Source organism: Anarhichas minor, unplaced genomic scaffold (assembly GCF_050575085.1).
Source record: "Anarhichas minor isolate MPS153535 unplaced genomic scaffold, ASM5057508v1 ptg000016l, whole genome shotgun sequence".
NCBI classification, from domain to species: Eukaryota; Metazoa; Chordata; class Actinopteri; order Perciformes; family Anarhichadidae; genus Anarhichas; species Anarhichas minor.
Window position 1 is genome coordinate 3514346 of NW_027466462.1, and position 27780 is coordinate 3542125.

Here is a 27780-nt window from a genome sequence, read left to right on the forward strand (position 1 = left end):
AATCAATAAAGAATCGTTGTGTTTCTGTTATAGAACGAGCCGTCACGTCGTAGGGAGCCTGTCTTCACTATATTTAAGCAGCATTTTTATTGAAATCAATTGTATCATTTGTTAAATATTGCTCATTGCTTTCTTTAACAGGTCATGCATAATTATATCATTATAATAATCTTCTCTTAGTTAAATGATAAACGTGAGAAATGTCAGAGAACTGCTCAATTGTTTAACATTTTTAATCAGCAGCAGAAAAATCAACTGTTTACATAAAACTCAAAATGAATATGATAAAAATGATTACATGGTTTTACACATTTTAAACATCCCCGTATCTTAACCAAAACTAAACATTCCAAATACAGTATATTAAATGTTTACTAGAGTGAAGCAGTATATAGGTGTGTGTATGTATTTTCTCTTATTGTACCACACTGATGCAAAATACACCCTCAAGCGACACATAAAAAGCCCACTCTTTAAATCTGAACACTTCCTCATTGAATAACAGACGATCACCGTTTGTTATCTCTCATCCAGCCATGATGAAGGAAGTCAGTCAGATGTTCCTGAATCAGGACAAGGAGACAGAAAACAAAACCATATCGCAGGGTTACATTTAATTACGAAATGTGTGTTATAATTGACATTGTGTTACAGCCGCACTCATCTCATCTGTAAACTGATTTTCCTCCCGTTTAGGCCATGATACCGACATGTGGCACTGTGCCATTTAATAAAATGAGAAGAAAGAATTAATTCTAGAAATATGACGTCTGCAGCTAGTGAGTTATAATTATTTGTTATTTCTGAACTTACAAGCACAGATGAAATTACGAGTTTCCTCTTCCGACCGCCAGAACCACTTGTGTTCATCTCTTGCGCTCATGGCCACAGCGATGTCACAGTCCTCCGTCTTGTTTCCTGGGGCCCAGTTATTATAGCAGACCAGGTTATCACTGACCCAGAACCATAAATCCAGAGGGCAGCTGTAGCGCAGTCCCAGCCAGACGTAGGGACTGTTGGCCTGTTTGGCTTTCTCTTCGACCCATCCCTGCTGGCGAGCGTTAGTGATGGAGACCAGGTCACTGTTGTTCCTTCTGCAGTAATTCAAGGCGTCCTCCCAGGTCTTGTTCTCCTTGATCAGGTTCAGTTTCTCTGTCATGGTAGAGATGGACACAAACACAGGATCATAGCAGCAGCTTTGTTTGTGTTCTCTTGATTGTTGAGAGCACTGAGCTCCAATATGGTCACTTTAAATCACTGCCTAAATGTTTGGTGCTGATGATCTTTAAATGCCTTCCGCCACTTTTAAGGAAAATGTAAGGGGTTGCAACTGGTTGCAATGTGTAACCTCACCACTAGATGAAGCCAAAACCCTACACACTATACCTTTAAGTGACATTTTATTTTAGAGCTAGCAGCGTCATAACAAAGTCTCGAACATAAACAGGATCAACATGAAAAAGCAGATGGAGCTCGTGTACATGTAGCAAATAAGTACTCACCGTCATAGCAGAAGAAGGGTTTTGTGTTATTGCATTCATCGGAGCTCCATGTTCCATTTGACACAGTCATAGCACATTCCTTGTTGCTTTCATCTTTAAATTGTTTCGGATCCCAGGATCTGAAAGAGAAACTACTCTCATCTGACCACCTCCAGGTGTCTCTGAACAGGCCGATCCAAACGTATTCTTTCACAGACTCTATCTCAATCTTGAATTCTTCGTCATGTGTTAACTGTGTTAACTGTGTGGGTCCACTGATCAGGTCAGTGTGATGTTCTCTGCAGTAGCTCTGAGCCTCTAGCCATGTCTTCGATTCGTTAATCAAATGGAATGTTTTTGGCTTTGTTTCTGTGGAATGAACAGAAAAACTTAAGGAATACACATTGTTATTAGTTATTGCCTCTCATAAAATCATATTTTCTTATTTAAACATGTGAATTAAACATGTGAGATAAACATGTGAGATAGATTAACATGATTTCACTGCAGGTTCAGATATTTAGATGAAAGTGTTTGGGATTATAAGGTGGATCACATCATTTCTTGTAGAACATAATAAAAATAAAAGTAGTCTATATTTCATAAAGATTCATTTGTGGATTTTGTTTTATCCCCATACCTCCAAAAAAAGATGAAGTATATGTCCACATGGAAAACTATTGTTAGACAGGTTGATATTCTTTATACACATAATATTATTAGCCACATATTCTCACCATCGTAGCAGATAAATGGAAATCTGTCAGTACAAGGGACATCGGCCCATTTGTGGTTGGATTTATCCACTCTCACACAGTTCTCAGGATGATTTATATCATTCGGCTCTCCATTAGCCCATTCTGTCTCACTATCATTGAACTCCACCCCTGGCAGAGACCAGAGCCACTTCCTGTTGACATTGCTTTGGTTGTGCAGTCCAATCCAGGCTTCACCTTGATTCCTTGCTGAGTAATTGAGGCTCTTCATATCTGTCATGTCAAACACTTTGGCCAGGTCAGTGAACTTATCTCTGCAATACGTTCGGGCTTCCTCCCAGGTCTTCTTCTCCTCAACAAAGTGGTACTCGTAGAGGCGACACAGACAGAAGGAACACTGACCTGATAACAGAGATAATAAATGTGTTCAGTACTGGAGGAGAGAGAACAGCAAACATGTTATAAAATGACATCATGCCCCTTCATTTAAAATGGGGCTCTGAGTGCACTTAAGCAGTGTGAGACGTACAATTGTTTTTAGCTGAAGTGATTCTAGCTCAAATAAATGAAAACAGCAGCAGATGATCCACTTACCCATCAGAATGAGCACAAACAGACTCCACTGCATGTTTGCTCTGTTAGATGAAACTGATATTTTAGTGCAGTGAACCAAACACAATTATTTTAACAGCTTGTCTCCATCTCTTTGTTCAGTTATAATAAAACACACGACCACTCCCTCCAGTGTACAAAGTTAAGTCTGATAAGGAAGAGGAATGGAAGGAAATATGCAAACTGTAGTCAAAACAGAACTAACAATATGCATGCAATAATGTTCTGTTTTATTATCCAAGGTCACTTATTTGAATAGTTTACAGATAATACAACAAACTAAAATGAATGTTTCTGTGTAAGCTTGTGATGTTCTGGTGTTTGCTTCTATTATCAGAATTATTGTCATTTTCTTCAATGTACAGGTGATACAAGGAACAAGAGGAACACCTTGTGAGATGCTGTCGGTCACGACAACGTATCAGTCAAATCAACGGACTTCTGACTCAATGTCATGAAACACTACACATTGTGCTGTGAGCATTTATTCTAATTGATTGCATTTCATATTCAGGTGTTCCTGTTATTGTGTCCACCACTTGTTAAAGCTAGAAAATTACATATTTTACTGCAAAGTTGCAATTACAGTTGTGCTGTCGTTATGAATCATATCATAAAGTCTGGACAAGTTTCTGTATTACGAGTGAACAAACCCGACTGTAAGTTATATTTAGTGTCATAGGAGGAGTAAGATATGCTGCTAATTAGTATTCACTAATACAACAACATAAAGCTGTAATATTGTTTAACCAGAAACAAGCAGAAAAAAGTAACTGGTGTTATTTTAGCCCTGAGTATTGTCTGCAGAGAAAACTGCATGCTGAATTATTCAGTTTTTTTCTCATTGTGTTCAAACTAAACATTTAGTAAAATTGAGATTTAAATACAATCATTTGTAAATATAAACCTTGTTAGAAATAAGCAGATTTGTTTTGTTAGGCAAATAAAAAAGTCAAAGTTTCATTCTGATTTGATGTTAGATTAGGTGAAATATAAACTGAAGAAAGACAATGTTGCACTGTCCACCTCTGCACAATAAACACTAGATTAAAATGACAGAAAATAATATTAACTTACATCTTGTGAGTCTTCCTCTTAGACGCGTCACGCTGGTGTCTCTCCTCACGTACTGATGAAGACTCACACATCAACCAGGCAGGTGCTCTCTTTTAGCCGCCTGAACGCCAACATTTGAATATTGAAATACAGAAGTCGGAGACGTCCATTAGAGAGGAGAAAGGATCCATTGATGACAAGTCATTTACATGATGTAACAGGTAAACAGAGAGGAACACACACTTCCCTGTTGACCGTCCAACATGCGGAAAGAACGGCGTCATTCCAAAGAAATCTACTCATGAGGAGAATACTTTACATTTATGTAAACTGTTCTGAAAATACACAAATATTGCTTTGCCAACAATTCTAAACCATTCTTTGGTTCTTATTCTGTTTATTTATTCATACTGGCAATGTAACCAATCCCATCATTCCACCATGATATAGAATTAATTTACAAGATCAGTCATTTGATATGATCATTAATACGTTTTGGGCTTTTGGTGTGCAGTTTATTTTTACTAATTTATTCTAAACTACTGAAACATTTAAATGTCTCTGTTTACATCGTCACTGTTCATTTTTAACGCGTGTTTCACAATTATTTTCATGGTTACTGATGTTTAAAGAAAAATGTATTGTGTCAAATCCAGCTAATAAAAACAGATTTCTATCAGAGATATGTACAAACAACAAAGTAGAGTAGAAGACACGTCTTAAAGGAGCGCTGTGTAGGATTTAGCGACATCTAGTGGTGATGTTGCAGATTGCAGAGGGCTCATTCCAAGCAAACAAAGACACAACGATTCTTAGTCTCAGCTTAAAGCTGGTTGTGATACTGATTATGAAGGTACTTTCAACTTGTACGATCGACTTAATACTGCCTCTGAAATGTAGGCTACTACTGTAATATTGTGAAAATGTACTGATGATTGTAAGAAAACACAAAAGACTGTGCCCTAACCCTTTTCATTAATCACTGATATAATAAAGTTGTTTAAGGATGGAGTCTTATTTCATTGATTTATCCAGGAACCAGTATTACCTGGAAATCATTTTGATCGGATGAGAATGTAAACGTAAAGCTCGTATTACCTTATTTTGCTTCTCTACCCACCAGGCAACCACCTTACCAGGGATGGAAAGAGTACTAGAATACACGAGTACTACATATACACATGTACTTAGATAAAATGCACTCTGAGTAAACTAAACTGCATCACGTTTAACCAGAGAAAGAAACAAGACTGACATGTGAGCACCACCTGCTGTGTTGTTGCAGGAATGAAAGCTGCTCTTCTTTACAGTGTTTGATGAAAAAAAAGTGATGACTCAGATAAAATAAACTTAACTTGCACCAACTCAAGTTATGGATTCATTTCTGAGATCGTTTTCCGTGGATAGCAGATTCACGCAGCAGTGAGTAAAGAGGCGGGGCTTATCGAATGATTGTAGGGGGCTTCAAACACAAAACCTTCACACCACCTGTGTGATCATTCAGTCTTTGGGAATACTATTTTCACATTTGGTCTCTTTCTGTTGAACTGAAGCATGCATACTTGACCGTTTCTTGCAAACAGGAAGCTCTATATACATTGAGGATGATGTAGCATTCATGCTACTTCTTTCTTTTTCTTTTTTTTTTCGGTTGATGACACAAATCTTGACCTGAAAGGTGAGTTACACATCCCACATGTTATTCTGTGGTTTAAAACTTCTATTAATTACTCAAAACATGCAAAGTGTGAAATAGTATTCACTCATATAGCTGGAGCTGTTTGAGGTTCAACATGTGAAGATGTATGGATAGATGGATGACAGACCAGCTTGTTTGAATGCTTGAGCCTTTTATTCATGCAGAAAGAAAGAAGGGTTATATGTGTAGAATATATGTCGTGCTAAAAGGATTCGCTCCATAAAACACTCTTATTAAGGCACAAGGCCTCAAAGACAGTCCAGCTCCTGTTGATGTCACTTGTCGTATCGTTCCTTAAGTAGCGTTACAGCGATAGAAAAGAAAGCTATAGATATGAAATACAGTCAGATGTATTTGCGATCATGCACACAACAGGACTCCCTCTGTGTTACGGGTACTTCATGCCTCACTGTCAGCCCACCAACCAGAGTCTCTTGACACACACAGACGGTGCACGATAGTTGCACGCTATGTCGTCCCAGCACTTCTCAGCTGCAAGTACAACACAAAAAGGTGAGTCAGTGAATGTTACTCAAACTGTTTCATGTGACTAATTATTATTGATGGATGAAGTCAGCTAACACTAGAGTCACTAATGCAAATCAAATCATTGTCAAGCCGTGAATAATGTAACACAAGAGGTCCTTGAGATACAAGTATGTTAGAGAGCTGCTCATCTAAACAACTTCACACTCAAAACTTCTTTGAGAACTAAACAACAGCCAACGAGTGTGAAGTCGATGTGATGAGCGGTTACCAGAACATAACTACATGCAGTTCACTCTCCTCTTATCACTAGTATCACTCCTACAACAAGCACTGTGTTGTTTTACCTCCATAATTCATATGCAGACAATGCTGCTTGCCGCGATAGTTGTTAGGCTCTCCCTTACACCAGTGCACGTAGCTGAAAGAACTACCGTCACTCCACAACCATTTGTTCTCCTGGAAGAAAGAATAGAATCGAGTATTACAAGAAATAAAAGTGTTCAAGTTATTTGATTTAAGTAACTTAAGATAAGCTAATTGGTCCCCAGAGGAGCAATCCATTTGTTGCAGAAAAGTAATAATAATAATACAATTATAAAGTATATAAAATAATACAAATAGTAATGGAAAGAGCGATTTTAAGAAGTGGTCATGGAACTGGAGTGGGGGGGCAAAAGAGAGAGAAAGTAATATTATACCTGTTAATATAATATGGTAAAGTTTCATACATAATACATAATAAATAAATATGGAATGAATTATAATAATATATAATGGATATTATATGTATTTTGTGAGTAATATTTGCAAATGGGGCAATGACGAAATAAATACCTCTTGTGCATCAGAGCCTCCAATCCAGGTTGATTTAGACTCATGACTGCCGCTCACGATGATCCACTGAATATCATGGTACTCCAGGAAGTTGTGGACGGATGCAAGGTTTCCACCCAGGGACTCACAGTTTTTCTACAGTACGAGAGAGAGAGAGAGAGAGAGAGAGAGAGAGAGAGAGAGAGAGAGAGAGAGACAGACGAGTTGTTAAACACCAAGTCAGTCAAACATGTCAAGTCTGTGTGTGCAAACACAATGACATTGTTGTAGAAGTGTCCTACGTCAAAGCAACAGAGATTTATTATTTTATATATTAGTTATGTATTTGACATATTTATGAATAACAGTAACACGATATTGTAAATCTGAAACAGTCTGGATCCTCTCCCCCTCTACAAAGAGATCTGGTCAACTTTCATTTGTATTCATATAAAAGTAGATGCAAGCGGTTTTGCGTGTGTCAGGCAAGATTCTCAATTTCTATTGCTGAAGTTAATTTGGCTGCCACTCCATGTCCGTCTTTAACATGCACAGAAATCACAGTGTCATCCGCAAACAGTTTCTTCAAAGCCACCAGCATTACCTCAGCTGTAGCCCAAGTCATCGGTCTTGGAATGTAGCGGAAACAGCGACCGCTGCGCTCAGTCCAACCGTAGGAACAATACACTCCTCTCTTCACCAGATCGCTCTTTGCTGAGAAAAATAGAGTTTGGTGGATAATGTGGAGTTCAGTGAAAGTCTCTTCATGTAGAATATTTATATTAAATCCATTTATTTTGATGGTACATAGATGCTAAAACATGATATAACAATATATATACAGTATATATGTATATAGATATAATATATATAATACATTATGACGCAATGCACAACAAAGTAACATGAGCGTAACATAACACAACGCAATTTAACACATTATAAGACAACATAAGATAATATAACTTAAAATAACATAATGTAACTAATGCAATTGTTTTATTTCATTGTGTTATTCTATGTAATATTAAAATAGAGAATCAAACAATAACAAAATAACAACTGTGTTGGTGAAGCATCTCAGCAATCTATTGAAGTGAAAATCTAAAAGCTACTCACCTGTTTGGTCGTTTTCCGGCATTCCCTCTGGAAGAGCTAGACAGTTTGACATTGCAGTTATTGATCTGGATTATTGCTGTTCACTGACAATAAATGAATCTGTAACAGTTTCTATGTATAATACTCACCAGCAGCTCTAGTCAGAGCAATCATGGCACAAACAAGTGCAGACGCAGTCAGCGTCTTCATGGCGAGGGCAATGAGATGATGCAGATGCTGAGGATGAAGACAACAAAGACAGACAGATTACTTATAGGTCTGTAGAGAACAATGAAACACACTGACTGTCAGAACAGTGAAGTCAAAAGATGATGAGAAAGTTTGCAGCAAACCTGATACTGATGTCTGTAGCTTCAGCCGTCCTGTGATGAGGTGCAGAACAAGAGGAAGACATAAATAGCCTTATCTTACCATCTCTCACAAAGACGGAACTGAGGACAGATGTGGGACTGTTGTCATACACAGAACAACATTTCTTAGTTATTCACATACAGAGAACTGGAGAAGTTGCTATGCTGACAAATTAAGAAAAAATCTTCACCAATTTCACAACACATGGTCAAACCGGAGGAGTGTTGCAACACACAGATAGACAGATAGACACTTTATTGTCCCCATGGGAAACATGTGGGCATCCAAGACATGCAAACAAAATAAAATAAACGGCAAAGAATAAAGCTGTACAATGACGCACACACACACACACCTTGAGGCATCAATGGTTTGTAGCCTTTTTGCCGATGACTTTCACCGCAGTCTGAATCAAATGTGATAACTCTGACTTATATATGTGGTCATTCCATATCTGATTACACTCTCCACAACACCCTGACTGAACTCAAACTTACCCAGTCTACATGCATCCTCCAGTAAAGTACTATCAATGTGGACAACAAGATACTTAGAGGACAGGACTTGTGTACATGGCTGGTAATGTATAACCACTGGACTGTGATCACAAACGTCTTTGGGATCAAAAATATTCTCATGTTTTGTTGTACGTTTAAAATGAGGTGAGTTTGTTGCACCAATCAACAAACTCCTTTACATCTGGAAGACACATGTTTGTATCATCAGGCCTACAGAGCAGACTTAGCACAGCAGAATCATAGAAGTTTGATATCATAACTGAATCTTCAGATACTTTATAAAAAGACATCTTTTCATACAGTCATTGTTGTTTCACGTCGCAGTTAAATGAGAAGTTTGTACTGAGAAACCTTGAAGCACCCAAAGCTGTTACAGTGTGATGGTGATGGAGATAAAATGATAACTCTGATGAAATCATACCTCAACTTCTCTGTTGAAGTTATTTTCAGAATCTTCTACTTCTTTGAAAGGCTCTGTGGCAGTGAGATACCGAGCTGTTGGTTAATCGATAGACATCTGCAAGTCATGTTGTAGAACACACAGCAACAGTAGTTCACGTCGAAGGCTTCTTTTTAGCTCTCTGGATGCTTTGTTGAAGACAAGATCAAGCATGCTGATGATTTAAACTAAACATTTTTCACCATGAACCATTGATATGCAGCAACGTATTCCTGAGGTCTTGTTGCTGCAGTGAGCTTGTCAGGTTTGGTGCCGTCACGCCTGAGAACAACACAACGTGCTCAACATCCGTATTTGGAAGCGTGCAGAAATGTTGCACAGACGTACTCAACTTAATAATAGACAATAGACTTTTGCATGACTAAAAGTATAACAATAAATCTAATTAATAGTATTATGATAGTAATTTAACTTGACTGTTGGGGCCTTTCTCTGGACGTATGCATCACAGAGGATAAAAGAATGTATTGCAGGAAAACACAAAAGTATTGTGAAGGATCACTGAAGTAGAGATAAACAACGGTGATCTTTAGTGGCTCTGTACTTAGTTTTATTTCTGACTTACCTGGTATGACATTTTCAGAAAACAAAACCAAAACTTGTTTTCATTTGAAAGGCAGAAATCTTTTTTTAAAGTCACGCAACTACAGGTTCAAGTTTCTGACGTATTGTATTTCTACTTGAATCCTTTTCTGTTCTTATGATGAAATGTTTTTGTGAAACCTAACTAATTGGTTTTGTTGCCTGAACCCAACCCTCGTTTTTTACCGTAATGTCGTCCTGGAAAAGTTTCAGAGCGAAAATGTGTGTCCCTGTTGAGATTGACCAGAACCAGAAACCTGTAATAAAGTTTGATTTGATCAGATCAAAAGAGATCACGTGATCACTGAATGTTACAACAATATGTGTTACCAGTGGAGGGCAGTGTATTTTATACCTGGGCCTTCAGTGCTGTCCTACTCCAGTTGAACCACCTCTTAATAACCTCATTGTGTAACGGATTGTACATGGACACAATTGCAGCACACAAGATTCCAGGAACCGTTGGCTTTTATTATAAACTTAGCAGGTACAGAGTGTTACAGCAAAGTCTCTAGCAGAGCAACAGAAACAGCCGGCAGAATGAATCCAGGTCAGGAACAGAAGGCTGGCGACTTCACCGGGAGTCAGGCGGGACGGGTAGCTCAGGGGCAGGAAGGGTCAAAGTGCTGGAAAGTCTGGCATTCAATAGCAAAGAACAATCTGGCAATGAGCGCCTGAGAGGCAGGAGTCTATATAGTGGCTCGATTAGTGATCAGAGGCAGGTGAGTGAACAGGTGAAGGGAGTTCAACTGATGAGGAGGGAGTGGCTGACAAGTAGAGTGAGGAGGGTGTGGAGCTGAACTGTGACACATTATGACATCACGGCTACGGATTGTTATTTGTTTCGTGTAAACACCTCATATTCACATAACACTGCAACATTTGACAAGTGAAATAAAATGTTACATGAAGCTCAACACCTACAAATACGCTTCTGTTCACTTAAAGAGAAAGTCCATCCTTCTTTCTTTGTTAATGAAGAGTTTAATGACGAGGTTGTACAGAACGTTGGTGCGGTTCAGTTCCAGCCAGAGGTCCTCCTGCGAACGTGTTCGTTGAGTTGTAGATCCACTCGGGTCTCAGCAAACGTTCTCTAAAGCACCGTAGCTTGTAAGTGTCCTGCCGTGCTATGGTGTGGTGTTGCTGCATTGGTTAGACACCTCAGGTTTTTCACAACAGTCACGCTAGCCCACTGACCAATCAAGCTGCACGTTAATGCTGATGTACTTGTAGGCCACCCAGAAGCTCTGAGCACGTCAAAGAGTACGCCCATCATGTCAAACTAAAGATCTGATTGGTTGAAGACTGACAATCAACAATATCGTCCCCATTCACTGAAATAAATCAGGTTCATGATGTGACAGTTGGATAGTTCGGTTATGTTTAAGAACAGGTTAAAGGAAAGAATAGTTTGGGGTAAAACAGGCAGAAAAAAAGAGAAGACCACTCTATGATTTGACAGTTTATTAATCCTCAGAAAGCAATCATCCGTTTACATAGAACTCCATAAATGTGATCTTCACAGATGAGGATTTTACATGATGACAGCATAAAACCACAACCAGCTATTCAACATAACGTGATACAAAAGAAGGCAAAATCTTCCATTTTGAATATGTGGAAGCAAAATCAAACCAGCATGTAAATTGTTGTATTTATTCCCATTCCAACCACACAATGCACCCCTCAAAAGATGAATAAACAATCGATATTTTTAGAGAAAGATCAATACAACAACTTCAGAAAATAATAAGTGATCATTCAGGTGTTCCTGGATCAGAATAAGGAGACAGAAGAACCTGGTACAGGGTCACATTCTTAGTTATCTTGTGAAACTTTGTAATAAACTGACATGTAGCCACTTTCCCAATATAAAGTCTGCTGTTGGAGAGTCTGTAATTTCACGTCTCTGCCCCTTAGATTGTGATTCCTACGTTTCCCAGAATGCAATTCCATAAACCCAGAGGATAACGATACATAAAAGTCACACCACTGCAAACAACCCGAGTAAATATATAGAAGGCCCGTCACCAGTAGATTGGGTTTTAATCATTGGTGCAGATGAAATTAAACTCCATGGAATCATTCTTTTTGGACCACTTATGCTCTCCTCCTGTTTCCATGGCTCCAGACATGTCACATTCATCCATCTCACCGTTAGGTTCCCAGTTCTTGTACTCGACGGCCTCGTCAGTGATCCAGAACCAGAAACCCAGAGTGCAGGTGTAGCGCAGTCCCGTCCAGACGTGGGTACTGTTGGCCTTCTTGGCTACCTCTTCGACACATCTCTGCTGGCGAAGGTTAGTGATGGAGACCAGTTCACGGTGGTTCTCTCTGCAGTAGGTCAAGGCCTGCTCCCAGGTCTTGCTCTCATTGATCAGGATCACTTCATCTGTCACAGTAGAGATGGAGACAAACACAGGATCATAGCAGCAGCTTAGTCAGTCAGTCAGTCAGTCAGTCAGTCAGTCAGTCAGTCAGTCAGTCAGTCAGTCAGTCAGTCAGTCAGTCAGTCACACTCTCTCTCTCTCTCTCTCTCTCTCTCTCTCTCTCTCTCTCTCTCTCTCTCTCGTACATGTAGCAAATAAGTACTCACCGTCATAGCAGAAGAAGGGTTTTGTGTTACTGCATTCATCGGAGCTCCATGTTCCATTTGACACAGTCATAGCACATTTCTTGCTGTCTTCATCTTTAAATTGTTTCGGATCCCAGGATCTGAAAGAGAAACTACTCTCATCTGACCACCTCCAGGTGTCTCTGAACAGGCCGATCCAAACGTCTTCTTCTTTCACAGACTCTATCTCAATCTTGAATTCTTCGTCATTTAACTGTGTGGGTCCACTGACCAGGTCAGTGTGATGTTCTCTGCAGTAGCTCTGAGCCTCTAGCCATGTCTTCTTATCGTTAAACAAATGGAATGTTTTTGGCTTTGTTTCTGTGGAATGAACAGAAAAACTTAAGGAATACACATTGTTATTAGTTATTTCCTCTCATAAAATAAAGTTTTCTTACTTTAAACATGAAATAAACATGTGAGATAAACATGTGAGATAGATTAACATGATTTCACTGTAGGTTCAGATATTTAGATGAAAGTGTTTGGGATAATAAGGTGGAACACATCATTTCTTGTAGAACATAATACAAATAAAAGTAGTTTATACTTGATAAGGATTCATTTGTGGATTTTTTATTTTTTATCTCCATACCTCCAAAAAAAAGATGAAGTATATGTCCACATGGAAAAACTATTGTTAGACAGGTTGATATTCTTTATACACATAACATTATTAGCCACATATTCTCACCATTGTAGCAGATAAATGGATGTTTACAATTACAAGGGACATCGATCCATTTGTGGTGGGATTTATCCACTCTCACACAGTTCTCAGGATGTTTTATATCATTCGGCTCATCACCAGCCCATTCTGTCTCACTATCATTGAACTCCACCCCTGGCAGAGACCAGAGCCACTTCCTCTTGACATTGCTTTGGTTGTGCAGTCCAATCCAGGCTCCACCTTGATTCCTTGCTAAGTCATTGAGTCTCTTCATATCTTTCATGTCAAACACTTTGGCCAGGTCAGTGAACTTATCTCTGCAATACGTTCGGGCTTCCTCCCAGGTCTTGTTCTTTTTAACAAGGTGGTACTTGTAGAGGCGACACAGGCAGAAGGAACACTGACCTGATAACAGAGATAATAAATGTGTTCAGTACTGGAGGTGAGAGAACAGCAAGAATGTTATAAAATGACATCATGCCCCTTCATTTAAAATGGGGCTCTGAGTGCACTTAAGCAGTGTGAGACGTACAATTGTTTTTAGCTGAAGTGATTCTAGCTCAAATAAATGAAAACAGCAGCAGATGATCCACTTACCCATCAGAATGAGCACAAACAGACTCCACTGCATGTTTGCTCTGTTAGATGAAACTGATATTTTAGTGCAGTGAACCAAACACAATTATTTTAACAGCTTGTCTCCATTTGTTTGTTCAGTTATAATAAAACACACGACCACTCCCTCCAGTGTACAAAGTTAAGTCTGATAAGGAAGAGGAATGGAAGGAAATATGCAAACTGTAGTCAAAACAGAACTAACAATATGCATGCAATAATGTTCTGTTTTATTATCCAAGGTCACTTATTTGAATAGTTTACAGATAATACAACAAACTAAAATGAATGTTTCTGTGTAAGCTTGTGATGTTCTGGTGTTTGCTTCTATTATCAGAATTATTGTCATTTTCTTCAATGTACAGGTGATACAAGGAACAAGAGGAACACCTTGTGAGATGCTGTCGGTCACGACAACGTATCAGTCAAATCAACGGACTTCTGACTCAATGTCATGAAACACTACACATTGTGCTGTGAGCATTTATTCTAATTGATTGCATTTCATATTCAGGTGTTCCTGTTATTGTGTCCACCACTTGTTAAAGCTAGAAAATTACATATTTTACTGCAAAGTTGCAATTACAGTTGTGCTGTCGTTATGAATCATATCATAAAGTCTGGACAAGTTTCTGTATTACGAGTGAACAAACCCGACTGTAAGTTATATTTAGTGTCATAGGAGGAGTAAGATATGCTGCTAATTAGTATTCACTAATACAACAACATAAAGCTGTAATATTGTTTAACCAGAAACAAGCAGAAAAAAGTAACTGGTGTTATTTTAGCCCTGAGTATTGTCTGCAGAGAAAACTGCATGCTGAATTATTCAGTTTTTTTCTCATTGTGTTCAAACTAAACATTTAGTAAAATTGAGATTTAAATACAATCATTTGTAAATATAAACCTTGTTAGAAATAAGCAGATTTGTTTTGTTAGGCAAATAAAAAAGTCAAAGTTTCATTCTGATTTGATGTTAGATTAGGTGAAATATAAACTGAAGAAAGACAATGTTGCACTGTCCACCTCTGCACAATAAACACTAGATTAAAATGACAGAAAATAATATTAACTTACATCTTGTGAGTCTTCCTCTTAGACGCGTCACGCTGGTGTCTCTCCTCACGTACTGATGAAGACTCACACATCAACCAGGCAGGTGCTCTCTTTTAGCCGCCTGAACGCCAACATTTGAATATTGAAATACAGAAGTCGGAGACGTCCATTAGAGAGGAGAAAGGATCCATTGATGACAAGTCATTTACATGATGTAACAGGTAAACAGAGAGGAACACACACTTCCCTGTTGACCGTCCAACATGCGGAAAGAACGGCGTCATTCCAAAGAAATCTACTCATGAGGAGAATACTTTACATTTATGTAAACTGTTCTGAAAATACACAAATATTGCTTTGCCAACAATTCTAAACCATTCTTTGGTTCTTATTCTGTTTATTTATTCATACTGGCAATGTAACCAATCCCATCATTCCACCATGATATAGAATTAATTTACAAGATCAGTCATTTGATATGATCATTAATACGTTTTGGGCTTTTGGTGTGCAGTTTATTTTTACTAATTTATTCTAAACTACTGAAACATTTAAATGTCTCTGTTTACATCGTCACTGTTCATTTTTAACGCGTGTTTCACAATTATTTTCATGGTTACTGATGTTTAAAGAAAAATGTATTGTGTCAAATCCAGCTAATAAAAACAGATTTCTATCAGAGATATGTACAAACAACAAAGTAGAGTAGAAGACACGTCTTAAAGGAGCGCTGTGTAGGATTTAGCGACATCTAGTGGTGATGTTGCAGATTGCAGAGGGCTCATTCCAAGCAAACAAAGACACAACGATTCTTAGTCTCAGCTTAAAGCTGGTTGTGATACTGATTATGAAGGTACTTTCAACTTGTACGATCGACTTAATACTGCCTCTGAAATGTAGGCTACTACTGTAATATTGTGAAAATGTACTGATGATTGTAAGAAAACACAAAAGACTGTGCCCTAACCCTTTTCATTAATCACTGATATAATAAAGTTGTTTAAGGATGGAGTCTTATTTCATTGATTTATCCAGGAACCAGTATTACCTGGAAATCATTTTGATCGGATGAGAATGTAAACGTAAAGCTCGTATTACCTTATTTTGCTTCTCTACCCACCAGGCAACCACCTTACCAGGGATGGAAAGAGTACTAGAATACACGAGTACTACATATACACATGTACTTAGATAAAATGCACTCTGAGTAAACTAAACTGCATCACGTTTAACCAGAGAAAGAAACAAGACTGACATGTGAGCACCACCTGCTGTGTTGTTGCAGGAATGAAAGCTGCTCTTCTTTACAGTGTTTGATGAAAAAAAAGTGATGACTCAGATAAAATAAACTTAACTTGCACCAACTCAAGTTATGGATTCATTTCTGAGATCGTTTTCCGTGGATAGCAGATTCACGCAGCAGTGAGTAAAGAGGCGGGGCTTATCGAATGATTGTAGGGGGCTTCAAACACAAAACCTTCACACCACCTGTGTGATCATTCAGTCTTTGGGAATACTATTTTCACATTTGGTCTCTTTCTGTTGAACTGAAGCATGCATACTTGACCGTTTCTTGCAAACAGGAAGCTCTATATACATTGAGGATGATGTAGCATTCATGCTACTTCTTTCTTTTTCTTTTTTTTTTCGGTTGATGACACAAATCTTGACCTGAAAGGTGAGTTACACATCCCACATGTTATTCTGTGGTTTAAAACTTCTATTAATTACTCAAAACATGCAAAGTGTGAAATAGTATTCACTCATATAGCTGGAGCTGTTTGAGGTTCAACATGTGAAGATGTATGGATAGATGGATGACAGACCAGCTTGTTTGAATGCTTGAGCCTTTTATTCATGCAGAAAGAAAGAAGGGTTATATGTGTAGAATATATGTCGTGCTAAAAGGATTCGCTCCATAAAACACTCTTATTAAGGCACAAGGCCTCAAAGACAGTCCAGCTCCTGTTGATGTCACTTGTCGTATCGTTCCTTAAGTAGCGTTACAGCGATAGAAAAGAAAGCTATAGATATGAAATACAGTCAGATGTATTTGCGATCATGCACACAACAGGACTCCCTCTGTGTTACGGGTACTTCATGCCTCACTGTCAGCCCACCAACCAGAGTCTCTTGACACACACAGACGGTGCACGATAGTTGCACGCTATGTCGTCCCAGCACTTCTCAGCTGCAAGTACAACACAAAAAGGTGAGTCAGTGAATGTTACTCAAACTGTTTCATGTGACTAATTATTATTGATGGATGAAGTCAGCTAACACTAGAGTCACTAATGCAAATCAAATCATTGTCAAGCCGTGAATAATGTAACACAAGAGGTCCTTGAGATACAAGTATGTTAGAGAGCTGCTCATCTAAACAACTTCACACTCAAAACTTCTTTGAGAACTAAACAACAGCCAACGAGTGTGAAGTCGATGTGATGAGCGGTTACCAGAACATAACTACATGCAGTTCACTCTCCTCTTATCACTAGTATCACTCCTACAACAAGCACTGTGTTGTTTTACCTCCATAATTCATATGCAGACAATGCTGCTTGCCGCGATAGTTGTTAGGCTCTCCCTTACACCAGTGCACGTAGCTGAAAGAACTACCGTCACTCCACAACCATTTGTTCTCCTGGAAGAAAGAATAGAATCGAGTATTACAAGAAATAAAAGTGTTCAAGTTATTTGATTTAAGTAACTTAAGATAAGCTAATTGGTCCCCAGAGGAGCAATCCATTTGTTGCAGAAAAGTAATAATAATAATACAATTATAAAGTATATAAAATAATACAAATAGTAATGGAAAGAGCGATTTTAAGAAGTGGTCATGGAACTGGAGTGGGGGGGCAAAAGAGAGAGAAAGTAATATTATACCTGTTAATATAATATGGTAAAGTTTCATACATAATACATAATAAATAAATATGGAATGAATTATAATAATATATAATGGATATTATATGTATTTTGTGAGTAATATTTGCAAATGGGGCAATGACGAAATAAATACCTCTTGTGCATCAGAGCCTCCAATCCAGGTTGATTTAGACTCATGACTGCCGCTCACGATGATCCACTGAATATCATGGTACTCCAGGAAGTTGTGGACGGATGCAAGGTTTCCACCCAGGGACTCACAGTTTTTCTACAGTACGAGAGAGAGAGAGAGAGAGAGAGAGAGAGAGAGAGAGAGAGAGAGAGAGAGACAGACGAGTTGTTAAACACCAAGTCAGTCAAACATGTCAAGTCTGTGTGTGCAAACACAATGACATTGTTGTAGAAGTGTCCTACGTCAAAGCAACAGAGATTTATTATTTTATATATTAGTTATGTATTTGACATATTTATGAATAACAGTAACACGATATTGTAAATCTGAAACAGTCTGGATCCTCTCCCCCTCTACAAAGAGATCTGGTCAACTTTCATTTGTATTCATATAAAAGTAGATGCAAGCGGTTTTGCGTGTGTCAGGCAAGATTCTCAATTTCTATTGCTGAAGTTAATTTGGCTGCCACTCCATGTCCGTCTTTAACATGCACAGAAATCACAGTGTCATCCGCAAACAGTTTCTTCAAAGCCACCAGCATTACCTCAGCTGTAGCCCAAGTCATCGGTCTTGGAATGTAGCGGAAACAGCGACCGCTGCGCTCAGTCCAACCGTAGGAACAATACACTCCTCTCTTCACCAGATCGCTCTTTGCTGAGAAAAATAGAGTTTGGTGGATAATGTGGAGTTCAGTGAAAGTCTCTTCATGTAGAATATTTATATTAAATCCATTTATTTTGATGGTACATAGATGCTAAAACATGATATAACAATATATATACAGTATATATGTATATAGATATAATATATATAATACATTATGACGCAATGCACAACAAAGTAACATGAGCGTAACATAACACAACGCAATTTAACACATTATAAGACAACATAAGATAATATAACTTAAAATAACATAATGTAACTAATGCAATTGTTTTATTTCATTGTGTTATTCTATGTAATATTAAAATAGAGAATCAAACAATAACAAAATAACAACTGTGTTGGTGAAGCATCTCAGCAATCTATTGAAGTGAAAATCTAAAAGCTACTCACCTGTTTGGTCGTTTTCCGGCATTCCCTCTGGAAGAGCTAGACAGTTTGACATTGCAGTTATTGATCTGGATTATTGCTGTTCACTGACAATAAATGAATCTGTAACAGTTTCTATGTATAATACTCACCAGCAGCTCTAGTCAGAGCAATCATGGCACAAACAAGTGCAGACGCAGTCAGCGTCTTCATGGCGAGGGCAATGAGATGATGCAGATGCTGAGGATGAAGACAACAAAGACAGACAGATTACTTATAGGTCTGTAGAGAACAATGAAACACACTGACTGTCAGAACAGTGAAGTCAAAAGATGATGAGAAAGTTTGCAGCAAACCTGATACTGATGTCTGTAGCTTCAGCCGTCCTGTGATGAGGTGCAGAACAAGAGGAAGACATAAATAGCCTTATCTTACCATCTCTCACAAAGACGGAACTGAGGACAGATGTGGGACTGTTGTCAAACACAGAACAACATTTCTTAGTTATTCACATACAGAGAAATGGAGAAGTTGCTATGCTGGCCGGCACATCGCAGATAAACAAAACACGAGCAAATTAAGAAAAAATCTTCACCAATTTCACAACACATGGTCAAACCGGAGGAGTGTTGCAACACACAGATAGACAGATAGACACTTTATTGTCCCCATGGGAAACATGTGGGCATCCAAGACATGCAAACAAAATAAAATAAACGGCAAAGAATAAAGCTGTACAATGACACACACACACACACACCTTGAGGCATCATTGGTTTGTAGCCTTTTTGCCGATGACTTTCACCGCAGTCTGAATCAAATGTGATAACTCTGACTTATATATGTGGTCATTCCATATCTGATTACACTCTCCACAACACCCTGACTGAACTCAAACGTACCCAGTCTACATGCATCCTCCAGTAAAGTACTATCAATGTGGACAACAAGATACTTAGAGGACAGGACTTGTGTACATGGCTGGTAATGTATAACCACTGGACTGTGATCACAAACGTCTTTGGGATCAAAAATATTCGCATGTTTTGTTGTACGTTTAAAATGAGGTGAGTTTGTTGCACCAATCAACAAACTCCTTTACATCTGGAAGACACATGTTTGTATCATCAGGCCTACAGAGCAGACTTAGCACAGCAGAATCATAGAAGTTTGATATCATAACTGAATCTTCAGATATTTTATAAAAAGACATCTTTTCATACAGTCATCGTTGTTTCACGTCGCAGTTAAATGAGGAGAAGTTTGTACTGAGAAACCTTGAAGCACCCAAAGCTGTTACAGTGTGATGGTGATGGAGATAAAATGATAACTCTGATGAAATCATACCTCAACTTCTCTGTTGAAGTTATTTTCAGAATCTTCTACTTCTTTGAAAGGCTCTGTGGCAGTGAGATACCGAGCTGTTGGTTAATCGATAGACATCTGCAAGTCATGTTGTAGAACACACAGCAACAGTAGTTCACGTCGAAGGCTTCTTTTTAGCTCTCTGGATGCTTTGTTGAAGACAAGATCAAGCATGCTGATGATTTAAACTAAACATTTTTCACCATGAACCATTGATATGCAGCAACGTATTCCTGAGGTCTTGTTGCTGCAGTGAGCTTGTCAGGTTTGGTGCCGTCACGCCTGAGAACAACACAACGTGCTCAACATCCGTATTTGGAAGCGTGCAGAAATGTTGCACAGAAGTACTCAACTTAATAATAGACAATAGACTTTTGCATGACTAAAAGTATAACAATAAATCGAATTAATAGTATTATGATAGTAATTTAACTTGACTGTTGGGGCCTTTCTCTGGACGTATGCATCACAGAGGATAAAAGAATGTATTGCAGGAAAACACAAAAGTATTGTGAAGGATCACTGAAGTAGAGATAAACAACGGTGATCTTTAGTGGCTCTGTACTTAGTTTTATTTCTGACTTACCTGGTATGACATTTTCAGAAAACAAAACCAAAACTTGTTTTCATTTGAAAGGCAGAAATCTTTTTTTAAAGTCACGCAACAACAGGTAAAAGTTTCTGACGTATTGTATTTCTACTTGAATTCTTTTCTGTTCTTATGATGATGAAATGTTTTTCTGAAACCTAACTAATTGTTTTTTTACCGTAATGTCGTCCTGGAAAAGTTTCAGAGCGAAAATGTGTGTCCCTGTTGAGATTGACTAGAACCGGAAACCTGTAATAAAGTTTGATTTGATCAGATCAAAAGAGATCACGTGATCACTGAATGTTACAACAATATGTTACCAGTGGAGGGCAGTGTATTTTATACCTGGGCCTTCAGTGCTGTCCTACTCCAGTTGAACCACCTCTTAATAACCTCATTGTGTAACGGATTGTACATGGACACAATTGCAGCACACAAGATTCCAGGAACCGTTGGCTTTTATTATAAACTTAGCAGGTACAGAGTGTTACAGCAAAGTCTCTAGCAGAGCAACAGAAACAGCCGGCAGAATTAATCCAGGTCAGGAACAGAAGGCTGGCGAGTTCACCGGGAGTCAGGCGGGACGGGTAGCTCAGGGGCAGGAAGGGTCGAAGCGCTGGAAAGTCTGGCATTCAATAGCAAAGAACAATCTGGCAATGAGTGCCTGAGAGGCAGGAGTCTATATAGTGGCTCGATTAGTGATCAGAGGCAGGTGAGTGAACAGGTGAAGGGAGTTCAACTGATGAGGAGGGAGTGGCTGACAAGTAGACGTGTTCGTTGAGTTGTAGATCCACTCGGGTCTCAGCAAAAGTTCTCTAAAGCACCGTAGCTTGTAAGTGTCCTGCCGTGCTATGGTGTCTTGTTGCTGCATTGGTTAGACACCTCAGGTTTTTCACAACAGTCACGCTAGCCCACTGACCAATCAAGCTGCACGTTAATGCTGATGTACTTGTAGGCCACCCAGAAGCTCCGAGCACGTCAAAGAGTACGCCCATCATGTCAAACTAAAGATCTGATTGGTTGAAGACTATGACAATCAACAATATCGTCCCCATTCACTGAAATAAAGCAGGTTCATGATGTGACAGTTGGATAGTTCGGTTATGTTTAAGAACAGGTTAAAGGAAAGAATAGTTTGGGGTAAAACAGGCAGAAAAAAAGAGAAGACCACTCTATGATTTGACAGTTTATTAATCCTCAGAAAGCAATCATCCGTTTACATAGAACTCCATAAATGTGATCTTCACAGATGAGGATTTTACATGATGAAAGCATAAAACCACAACCAGCTATTCAACATAACGTGATACAAAAGAAGGCAACATCTTCCATTTTGAATATGTGGAAGCAAAATCAAACCAGCATGTAAATTGTTGTATTTATTCCCATTCCAACCACACAATGCACCCCTCAAAAGATGAATAAACAATCGATATTTAAAGAGAAAGACAATACAACAACTTCAGAAAATAATAAGTGATCATTCAGGTGTTCTTGGATCAGAATAAGGAGACAGAAGAACCTGGTACAGGGTCACATTCTTAGTTATCTTGTGAAACTTTGTAATAAACTGACATGTAGCCACTTTCCCAATATAAAGTCTGCTGTTGGAGAGTCTGTAATTTCACGTCTCTGCCCCTTAGATTGTGATTCCTACGTTTCCCAGAATGCAATTCCATAAACCCAGAGGATAAAGATACATAAAAGTCACACCACTGCAAACAACCCGAGTAAATATATAGAAGGCCCGTCACCAGTAGATTGGGTTTCAACGCTTAGTGCAGATGAAATTAAACTCCATGGAATCATTCTTTTTGGACCACTTATGCTCTCCTCCTGTTTCCATGGCTCCAGACATGTCACATTCATCCATCTTACCCTGAGGTTCCCAGTTGGCGTACTCGACGGCCTCGTCAGTGATCCAGAACCAGAAACCCAGAGTGCAGGTGTAGCGCAGTCCCGTCCAGACGTGGGTACTGTTGGCCTTCTTGGCTACCTCTTCGACCCATTTCTGCTTTTGAGAGTCAGTGATGGAGACCAGTTCACGGTGGTTCTCTCTGCAGTAGGTCAAGGCCTGCTCCCAGGTCTTGTTCTTCTTGATCAGGATCACTTCATCTGTCACAGTAGAGATAGACACAAACACAGGATCATAGCAGCAACTTTGTTGGTGTTCCCTTGATTGCTGAGAGCACTGCGCTCCAATATGGTCACTTTAAATCACTGCCTAAATGTTTGGTGCTGGTGATCTTTAAATGCCTTCCGCCACTTTTAAGGAAGATTTAAGGGGCTCTATAGTGTATAATCACCTGCAAATAGTAATCTTTGTGTTATGGTTAGAATGAGACGTTTATATCTACATACTGAGCGGGTCCTCTTCAAGGATTCGGCCACCACGTTTCTACGGTAACCCAGAAAGGACAAAACCAACCTGCGTTGACTACCCGACCGTGGTCGGTAAACACAGAGGGGACACCGTTGTTGTGGTCTCCAGGGACAGAAAACAAAAACACGGGAAACTTCTGTTGGTCTTGATTCAACTGGTTGCAATCGGCAACCTCACCACTAGATGAAGCCAAAACCCTACACAGTGGACCTCTGAGTGACATTTTATTTTAGAGCCAGCAGCGTCATAACAAAGTCTCTAACATAAACAGGATCAACATGAAAAAGCAGATGGAGCTCGTGTACATGTAGCAAATAAGTACTCACCGTCATAGCAGAAGAAGGGTTTTGTGTTATTGCATTCATCGGAGTTCCATGTTCCATTTGACACAGTCATAGCACATTCCTTGTTGCTTTCATCTTTAAATTGTTTCGGATCCCAGGATCTGAAAGAGAAGCTACTCTCATCTGACCACCTCCAGGTGTCTCTGAACAGGCCGATCCAAATTTTTTTGTCATACGCTATCTCAATCTTGAATTCTTCGTCATTTAACTGTGTTAACTGTGTGGGTCCACTGATCAGGTCAGTGTGATGTTCTCTGCAGTAGCTCTGAGCCTCTAGCCATGTCTTCAATTCGTTAATCAAATGGAATGTTTTTGTTTCTGTGGAATGAACAGAAAAACTTAAGTAATACACATTGTTATTAGTTATTTCCTCTCATAAAATCATATTTTCTAATTTAAACATGTGAGATAAACATGTGAGATAGATTAACATGATTTCACTGTAGGTTCAGATATTTAGATGAAAGTGTTTGGGATAATAAGGTGGATCACATCATTTCTTGTAAAACATAATAAAAATAAAAGTAGTCTATATTTGATAAGGATTCATTTGTGGATTTTTTTTATTTATCCCCATACCTCCAAAAAAAAGATGAAGTATATGTCCACATGGAAAACTATTGTTAGACAGGTTGATATTCTGTATACACATAACATTATTAGCCACATATTCTCACCATTGTAGCAGATAAATGGATATCTGTTAGTACAAAGAACATCGAACCATTTGTGATTCTTCATCATCACACAGTTCTCAGGAGGATTTATATCATTCGGCTCATCACCAGCCCATTCTGTCTCACTATCATTGAACTCCACCCCTGGCAGAGACCAGAGCCACGTCCTGTTGACATTGTTTTGGTTGCGCAGTCCAATCCAGGCTTCACCTTGATTCCTTGCTGAGTCATTGAGTCTCTTCATATCTGTCATGTCAAACACTTTGGCCAGGTCAGTGAACTTATCTCTGCAATACGTTCGGGCTTCCTCCCAGGTCTTCTTCTCCTCAACAAAGTGGTACTCGTAGAGGCGACACAGACAGAAGGAACACTGACCTGATAACAGAGATAATAAATGTGTTCGGTACTGGAGGTGAGAGAACAGCAAGAATGTTATAAAATGACATCGTGCCCCTTCATTTAAAATGGGGCTCTGAGTGCACTTAAGCAGTGTGAGACGTACAATTGTTTTTAGCTGAAGTGATTCTAGCTCAAATAAATGAAAACAGCAGCAGATGATCCACTTACCCATCAGAATGAGCACAAACAGACTCCACTGCATGTTTGCTCTGTTAGATGAAACTGATATTTTAGTGTGCAGTGAACCAAACACAATTATTTTAACAGCTTGTCTGCATCTGTTTGTTCAGTTATAATAAAACACACGACCACTCCCTCCAGTGTACAAAGTTAAGTCTGATAAGGAAGAGGAATGGAAGGAAATATGCAAACTGTAGTCAAAACAGAACTAACAATATGCATGCAATAATGTTCTTCTTTTTATTATCCAAGGTCACTTATTTGAATAGTTTACAGATAATACAACAAACTAAAATGAATGTTTCTGTGTAAGCTTGTGATGTTCTGGTGTTTGCTTCTATTATCAGAATTATTGTCATTTTCTTCAATGTACAGGTGATACAAGGAACAAGAGGAACACCTTGTGAGATGCTGTCGGTCACGACAACGTATCAGTCAAATCAACGGACTTCTGACTCAATGTCATGAAACACTACACATTGTGCTGTGAGCATTTATTCTAATTGATTGCATTTCATATTCAGGTGTTCCTGTTATTGTGTCCACCACTTGTTAAAGCTAGAAAATTACATATTTTACTGCAAAGTTGCAATTACAGTTGTGCTGTCGTTATGAATCATATCATAAAGTCTGGACAAGTTTCTGTATTACGAGTGAACAAACCCGACTGTAAGTTATATTTAGTGTCATAGGAGGAGTAAGATATGCTGCTAATTAGTATTCACTAATACAACAACATAAAGCTGTAATATTGTTTAACCAGAAACAAGCAGAAAAAAGTAACTGGTGTTATTTTAGCCCTGAGTATTGTCTGCAGAGAAAGCTGCATGCTGAATTATTCAGTTTTTTTCTCATTGTGTTCAAACTAAACATTTAGTAAAATTGAGATTTAAATACAATCATTTGTAAATATAAACCTTGTTAGAAATAAGCAGATTTGTTTTGTTAGGCAAATAAAAAAGTCAAAGTTTCATTCTGATTTGATGTTAGATTAGGTGAAATATAAACTGAAGAAAGACAATGTTGCACTGTCCACCTCTGCACAATAAACACTAGATTAAAATGACAGAAAATAATATTAACTTACATCTTGTGAGTCTTCCTCTTAGACGCGTCACGCTGGTGTCTCTCCTCACGTACTGATGAAGACTCACACATCAACCAGGCAGGTGCTCTCTTTTAGCCGCCTGAACGCCAACATTTGAATATTGAAATACAGAAGTCGGAGACGTCCATTAGAGAGGAGAAAGGATCCATTGATGACAAGTCATTTACATGATGTAACAGGTAAACAGAGAGGAACACACACTTCCCTGTTGACCGTCCAACATGCGGAAAGAACGGCGTCATTCCAAAGAAATCTACTCATGAGGAGAATACTTTACATTTATGTAAACTGTTCTGAAAATACACAAATATTGCTTTGCCAACAATTCTAAACCATTCTTTGGTTCTTATTCTGTTTATTTATTCATACTGGCAATGTAACCAATCCCATCATTCCACCATGATATAGAATTAATTTACAAGATCAGTCATTTGATATGATCATTAATACGTTTTGGGCTTTTGGTGTGCAGTTTATTTTTACTAATTTATTCTAAACTACTGAAACATTTAAATGTCTCTGTTTACATCGTCACTGTTCATTTTTAACGCGTGTTTCACAATTATTTTCATGGTTACTGATGTTTAAAGAAAAATGTATTGTGTCAAATCCAGCTAATAAAAACAGATTTCTATCAGAGATATGTACAAACAACAAAGTAGAGTAGAAGACACGTCTTAAAGGAGCGCTGTGTAGGATTTAGCGACATCTAGTGGTGATGTTGCAGATTGCAGAGGGCTCATTCCAAGCAAACAAAGACACAACGATTCTTAGTCTCAGCTTAAAGCTGGTTGTGATACTGATTATGAAGGTACTTTCAACTTGTACGATCGACTTAATACTGCCTCTGAAATGTAGGCTACTACTGTAATATTGTGAAAATGTACTGATGATTGTAAGAAAACACAAAAGACTGTGCCCTAACCCTTTTCATTAATCACTGATATAATAAAGTTGTTTAAGGATGGAGTCTTATTTCATTGATTTATCCAGGAACCAGTATTACCTGGAAATCATTTTGATCGGATGAGAATGTAAACGTAAAGCTCGTATTACCTTATTTTGCTTCTCTACCCACCAGGCAACCACCTTACCAGGGATGGAAAGAGTACTAGAATACACGAGTACTACATATACACATGTACTTAGATAAAATGCACTCTGAGTAAACTAAACTGCATCACGTTTAACCAGAGAAAGAAACAAGACTGACATGTGAGCACCACCTGCTGTGTTGTTGCAGGAATGAAAGCTGCTCTTCTTTACAGTGTTTGATGAAAAAAAAGTGATGACTCAGATAAAATAAACTTAACTTGCACCAACTCAAGTTATGGATTCATTTCTGAGATCGTTTTCCGTGGATAGCAGATTCACGCAGCAGTGAGTAAAGAGGCGGGGCTTATCGAATGATTGTAGGGGGCTTCAAACACAAAACCTTCACACCACCTGTGTGATCATTCAGTCTTTGGGAATACTATTTTCACATTTGGTCTCTTTCTGTTGAACTGAAGCATGCATACTTGACCGTTTCTTGCAAACAGGAAGCTCTATATACATTGAGGATGATGTAGCATTCATGCTACTTCTTTCTTTTTCTTTTTTTTTTCGGTTGATGACACAAATCTTGACCTGAAAGGTGAGTTACACATCCCACATGTTATTCTGTGGTTTAAAACTTCTATTAATTACTCAAAACATGCAAAGTGTGAAATAGTATTCACTCATATAGCTGGAGCTGTTCGAGGTTCAACATGTGAAGATGTATGGATAGATGGATGACAGACCAGC

At 38.5% G+C, this 27780-nt stretch overlaps 2 protein-coding genes across 2 annotated transcripts; both read right to left on the bottom strand.

Moving 5' to 3' along the window:
- Positions 1 to 5695: 5695 nt before the first annotated feature.
- LOC142950867 (ladderlectin-like) lies at positions 5696 to 8357 on the bottom strand. The gene is made up of 7 exons (XM_076092530.1): positions 8318 to 8357; positions 8114 to 8201; positions 7986 to 8021; positions 7471 to 7580; positions 6888 to 7022; positions 6398 to 6509; positions 5696 to 6056 (listed from the first exon to the last, which is right to left on the bottom strand). The coding sequence occupies exons 2-7, from the start codon at positions 8172 to 8174 to the stop codon at positions 5977 to 5979; spliced, it is 534 nt and encodes a 177-aa protein (XP_075948645.1). The 5' UTR covers positions 8175 to 8201; positions 8318 to 8357; the 3' UTR covers positions 5696 to 5976.
- An 8324-nt stretch (positions 8358 to 16681) lies between these two features.
- On the bottom strand, positions 16682 to 19343 carry LOC142950868 (ladderlectin-like). The gene is made up of 7 exons (XM_076092531.1): positions 19304 to 19343; positions 19100 to 19187; positions 18972 to 19007; positions 18457 to 18566; positions 17874 to 18008; positions 17384 to 17495; positions 16682 to 17042 (listed from the first exon to the last, which is right to left on the bottom strand). Exons 2-7 carry the CDS (start codon positions 19158 to 19160, stop codon positions 16963 to 16965), a joined length of 534 nt encoding a protein of 177 aa, XP_075948646.1. The 5' UTR covers positions 19161 to 19187; positions 19304 to 19343; the 3' UTR covers positions 16682 to 16962.
- Between the last annotated feature and the right edge of the window lie 8437 nt (positions 19344 to 27780).